Source organism: Cicer arietinum, chromosome 4 (genome assembly GCF_000331145.2).
Source record: "Cicer arietinum cultivar CDC Frontier isolate Library 1 chromosome 4, Cicar.CDCFrontier_v2.0, whole genome shotgun sequence".
Taxonomy (NCBI): Eukaryota; Viridiplantae; Streptophyta; class Magnoliopsida; order Fabales; family Fabaceae; genus Cicer; species Cicer arietinum.
The window spans coordinates 5205318-5211129 of NC_021163.2; the positions used below are offsets into that span (position 1 = coordinate 5205318).

Consider the following 5812-nt stretch of genomic DNA (forward strand, 5'->3'; position numbering starts at 1 on the left):
AGTGAGTTCCATTTATAAGTCCCTTTCCCTTCAGATGCTATGTGCTCCTCATTACAAAAAGGTCTTTCCATAGAAGTTAAATAAATATATATACATTTAATTTAATATTCACAATACTTTTTTTAATTTAAAAAAGTTTTCTATATTTCCCTTTTTTCTTTTTTCCATCAGTAATTTAATACTACTAGTCACTCTCAGTCATACTTCCCATTTCGCAGAAGATCACGATTGACACGCTTATTCTCATTCAATGCGTCACTCATGATCCTGCATGAAATTAAAAGAAAAATAAACCGACTACCATATACAGCTGATTTCGTTTTATTTTTTAGTACGCACATATGTTTTCGCCCTGTGTAATGTAACTGTATTTCTCCCCGGAAAAAATAGGTCACCCCCCCCGTTTTTTCTTTCTTTCTTTCTTTCAGAGTACGAGTTCAGTTGAGTTGACTCGTTGAGCTTAAACGACTCGACTCGTTGAGCTTAAACGACTCGACTCGTTCCCCTCTTCTTCTGCTCGAATCGAGCGACTTCACTGACACACCGTTGTTTTAGGCGTTGATCTCGATTTTGGTTACTGTTACTGGAGTAATCATGAACAAAACACCGATTCTTGAAATTGAACCCAGGGAACTCAAATTTACATGTGAGTGAATTTTATATATGTTTGTAATGTGTGATGCATCCACGCATGCAGTTTAATCTACTGTAATTTGTTCGTATTTGTGATCAATTGGTTAATGTGCTTCGATTTTTCTTCATTGTAGTTGAATTGAAGAAGCAAAGTTCCTGTTCGGTTCAGGTGACTAATAATACCTATCACCATGTCGCTTTTAAGGTATCAATCAACACCTCTTATTATTTATTTTATTTATCGATATTCATTGTTAGTACGAGAGGTTAAATATTTTGGTATGATGTTTTCAGGTCAAAACGACGTCGCCTAAGAAATATTCAGTGCGGCCTAATGTTGGAGTTCTCGCGCCAAAATCTACTGCTGAATTCATAGGTATATTTATTCGTTTTTTGTGTGTTTGTTTGTTATTTTTCTTTTTACACTTGTGATTCTATATGTTTGTAAAGAAGATAGTTGATTATGGTTTTTTATGTAATATGACTGAATGGGATGATTCAATTAGACTTATTCTGAAATAGGTTTTTATGATTCCTTGATGGCTGATGCAACTGAATCATATCCTTAATTAAAGCTCTATTGATAGTGAGGTTTAGTCATTGTGATGATTAAACTTGGGAATATACATGTTGAATGGAGTTGAATTTGTCATGTTAGGTTTATTTTAATGATAACTTAGCATTTCAATTTTTAATGTTATAATTCAAGCTTAATGGATCCTTGTGGTCAGAAGATTTTCAAACAATTTTTTTTTAGTAATATCTGTTTTCCAAAAACAAAATTTGAAGATGAATCCACTATCTCCCTATAATTATTATTTTTTTGTGTTGTTTTTTATTTTTTATTTTTGAAAACTTTTGCATCTCACAGTTACAATGCAAGCCCAACGGGTAGCCCCTGAAGATTTGGTGTGCAAGGACAAGTTCTTAATCCAAAGCACACTGGTCGCTGCTGAAATAACCAGTGAAGATGTAACTTCCAGCTTGGTATGGATATATACTTCTTAGGCTGTAATTTTGTATTTGGCAGTCATTACTTATTTATTTCATACTAACTTTTATTTATAACGGCAGTTTGTCAAAGACGGAATGAGATATATAGAAGAAAATAAGCTGAAGGTGGCCCTGATCAGCCCACCTGATTCACCAGAACCAGTTCCTGTTAATGAAGACTCCAAGAATGGGTTTGATCATGAAAAATTTCAGATACATAGTAAAGATGAAATCCTATCTCCTGAACCCATGGTTAGAGGAAACTTTGCTGATGTTTGGATCTCAGTTCTTTTCTTTCCACCATCTTTTTTTCTTTCATTGACATTTTAATTCCTTTAGAAAGATAATTGAAAGTCTTAGTCACATACTCTAAAGGTTTGTTGTTTTATTATTTCTGGATTTTTATTTCATAATTTGAAAAGTACATTGCTATGGAGTTGCTGATCTTCATCCTGCATATTTTTTAGTCCCTTGAAAGACATTCATTGAACACATTATAAATTCCCTTCTTTTTCCGGTGTTGTCATCCTTGCTCATGTCGCCTTTGTGCAAATGTCAGACTATCAATTTCCCAACTTCTACTTCGATTTCTACTTATTAATCATGTTATTCAAAAGTTTTATTATGTTTCTGAAATATGTCAGGTTCTTAAAAATTCAGAGCATAATAAGGTTCATAAGGTAGAGCTTGAAGAGGATACAGAGTTGAAGGTAGAATATGATATGAGGTTGGACGCTATAAAGAATGTAGAGGAGCTAGTAGAAGAAGCAGGGTTGAAAGTGTCAAGAGATGAGGAGTTGAATTCTGTAAAGGGTGTAGAGGAATTGAAGCCACAGAAAAAAATAGAGGAGTTGAACTCAGTAAAGGGTGTAGAGGAACTGAAGCCACAGAAAAAGATAGAGGAGTTGAACTCAGTAAAGGGTGTAGAGGAACTGAAGCCACAGAAAAAGATAGAGGCGCGAGTGTCAAAAGATCTGGATTCAATCACAGTAAAGAATGCAGAAGAACTGAAACCAAGAAAAGAAGCAGAGATGGTGTCAAAAGATCTGGGTTCAGTCACAGTAAAGAATGCAGAGGAACTAACACCAGGAAAAGAAGCAGAGTTGAAAGTGTCAAAAGATCATCTGACCATAGTAAACAATGCAGAGGTGCTGAAGCCAGAAAAAGAAAGAGAGTTAAAAATGTCAAAAGATATGGCGATTAAGACAGTAAAGAATGTTGAGGAACTGAAGCCAGAAAAAGAAGCAGAGTCAAGTGTTTCAAAGGGTATAGAGGAGCTGAAACTACTGGAAGCCATCGAAGAGATGAAGTTAAAACTAGATGGACTTGAGTCAAAGCTGAATGAGGTCAGGCCTTCCACCATTCTATGTGAATTTCTTTTATCTGCTTGCAGTTGCTTATGTGACATGCTTCCTTGCAAATTGCACGTCAAAGCTATTTGCTATATGAACTTTTCCTGAATCCACATAAAGATTTTGGTAATTAATGCTTTGTCTTAGCACTCCTTTTCGTCATATGTTTTCATTTTTGAGATTTTATCTCTATTCTTTCCTGCATGCTGTAATATTTGTTGGCACAGTTGTTTAAATTATTAATGTAATAACTATACATTGGTAGTGTAAATAGGTTTTAAATTTAAAAAAATCCAATAATATTTCACTAGAATAGTGTAAACATATTTCAAGCAGTAATATTATGATTTGGCAAGATCAAAGATAATTAGACATGTAAAAACCCAATTGCTCTTCCAATTGTGGTTATTAAACTCTTAAATTATATATTCACATACTTTTGTTTTATTATATGTGATTCTTATGTACATCACTTTTCCCTTGCTTTCATTTGATTACATTTGTATACACAATGTTTGAGATCTGATACACTGCGTTTCACAAAATATAAGTTTTATTTGGAAAAGAGAATTTTTTTTCACAAAATATAAGTTGGAATAAGAAAAGACCACAGAGGAGCCAGCAAAGAATGTCTTTTTGGACGTATATGAGTGTGATGTTGCTTTGTGGTATATTATTATCTTAAAGCTCCTAACATTCGTATAAGGCTAATCCTATGTGAAAATGTTTTGTCAACACTTTGTATATAACATTGGTGATGAAGCAATGGAGCATATAGATTTCATGCTAATCTCTACTGATTTAATTGAAGTGGTGATCAAATTTTGTGCTTCCTTTGCAGTCTGGAGTAACAATATCAAAGTTAACAGAGGAGAGGAGGTTAAGCAATCAAGATACAAAGATCTTGCAAGAAAAACTAGTAAGCTTGATCACTGTCTAGTTTACTGGGAATGTTTTTGTGGGATTTACTTATGGGTTCTTGCCATATTACCAGTTTGGATGAATTTTTCAGTAAGCACTTATAGGAAAAGGAAAGTTTAAATAACCGCACAATGATTATAAATAATATTTTCTCGCATTACTTGAAATGTGCTTCAGCACCTCACTTTTTCATCTAATTTCTACATGCACAAGAGGCTATGATGCATAGGTATGAGATACAACATTTTATAAAAAATCAAGGTACGAGTGCGTCAATAGAACACATAAATTTTTGTATATAATTTAACTAAGAGTTAAATTGTTCAATTTACAATACAAAATCACATTCTATTTAAAAAGTCACAAATTGTGTTTGCTTACAACAACAAAACTCAAATAATAATATGTTAATATATAAGAAATCATCAATTTCACTTGCAATAAAATTATGTGGAAAAACAGAGTATCCGCGAGTACGGTATGAGTACCAGTACTTCACTATTTTGAAAGTACCCATGTTTCATAGACATGAGGGGAAGGGGGAGAAAGATAATAAATGGATTTTTACAGTCGGACATCTGGTCTTTCTAGTATTTACTTTGTATTTTGTTATAAAATAATTACATGTTGTCTCGTAGCTTGTGAACAAATCACAATTAAATTGCAGCAGGAAAGTCTCCAAGGCATAACTCAAGTGGTTGAATTGGGGCACTCAAAGGTGTTTGAAAAGGAGGTCCAAAGTTAAAATTTTGGTTACTAACATAATATACTAACAACCAATATTTTCCTATGATAAAAAGTTACAGCAGGAAAACGGAGAGGGGGATTTGGGGATGACCACCCCGACGTTTCCGTACAATGGCAAAGTTGATATAGTGTTTATCAAAATTGATATTTAGATTGTCAATTCCATCTTTTGCTTGTCTGGATTGGTACAAATATTGCCTGCTACTTAAGAATTCTTCCCCATTTACATGCTTGAACGTGTGCAATGTTATATTGTGTCATCTTTACCCTCGTCATCCTGTAAAATGTAGACATCATTTCAGAAACTTAAGGCTGGCTCATTTTCTATTTGCAGGCAGATCTTATTAACAAAGGTCCAAGAAAAGTTCAAGTTGGGTTCCCACTTCTTTATGTCTGTATGGTGGCACTTATCTGTATCTTCTTGGGATACCATTTACATTGTTGATATCTGGGGGATTGATCAGTCAAGAAGATACTGACGTTTTGAACTGCCTCAAGTTTGTTATAGCAGAAGTTTAGGCATAATTCTACTTAATATCTATAAATATAATCGGGGCCATCTGTCTATACCTGAGGTCAGTGATGTTCCATCTGATCTGTCTAGCCCATAATCTTGTACTTCTTGGCGTTTGTATATGCAGAATTACGCACTTGTAAAGGTACAGATAATAGGAGATATATAGCGGTCATGAAAATGACTGACGAGATTAGTGGAAAACTGGAAAATGTTATGTAAGCTACTTAAGATTGTTTTCCTTTTTCCTGTCAACTCAAACGTGATCAGTGATTTTGTTGAGTCGTGGCATTAGTGAATACCAGCCGTGATAGAGCATCTAATTTGATTATTGGTGGTACTCAAAATACTACAGTGAAAAAATAGTTGCTCTTGCATCTCTACTTTTATAGACTAAATTGACCAGCATAAAACTTATTTGAAAATTAAATTGACAAATTAAAAATATATTAGAAAATCTAAATAACTAATAAAAGATCTATTTTGATGTTTTTATAATTTTGATATATTCAACTACTATTGATTGCACCACACATTTAGAGACCATAATTCTTTTATGTATTTTTTAAAACACTAGAACTTGTAAATAATATGCCAATGGCGGGAACAACCTGAAAAATAACAGATAAATATGACTAATTTTTAGAGATGA

General features: G+C 33.5%; 1 protein-coding gene across 1 annotated transcript; it reads left to right on the forward strand.

Annotated features, from left to right (window-relative positions):
• Positions 1 to 306: 306 nt before the first annotated feature.
• Positions 307 to 5442, forward strand: LOC101514248 (uncharacterized). The gene is made up of 8 exons (XM_004495707.4): positions 307 to 646; positions 768 to 838; positions 928 to 1009; positions 1505 to 1620; positions 1708 to 1878; positions 2271 to 2972; positions 3820 to 3897; positions 4981 to 5442. The coding sequence occupies exons 1-8, from the start codon at positions 595 to 597 to the stop codon at positions 5089 to 5091; spliced, it is 1383 nt and encodes a 460-aa protein (XP_004495764.1). The 5' UTR covers positions 307 to 594; the 3' UTR covers positions 5092 to 5442.
• Positions 5443 to 5812: the final 370 nt, after the last annotated feature.

Bases quoted from the DNA above. Each gene is read 5' to 3' on its own strand.
- LOC101514248 (XM_004495707.4), top strand. From the start codon at position 595: ATGAACAAAACACCGATTCTTGAAATTGAACCCAGGGAACTCAAATTT. The intron at 1,621-1,707 runs GTATGGATATAT...TTATAACGGCAG, and splicing joins AAGATGTAACTTCCAGCTTG to TTTGTCAAAGACGGAATGAG. The intron at 2,973-3,819 runs GTCAGGCCTTCC...CTTCCTTTGCAG, and splicing joins TTGAGTCAAAGCTGAATGAG to TCTGGAGTAACAATATCAAA.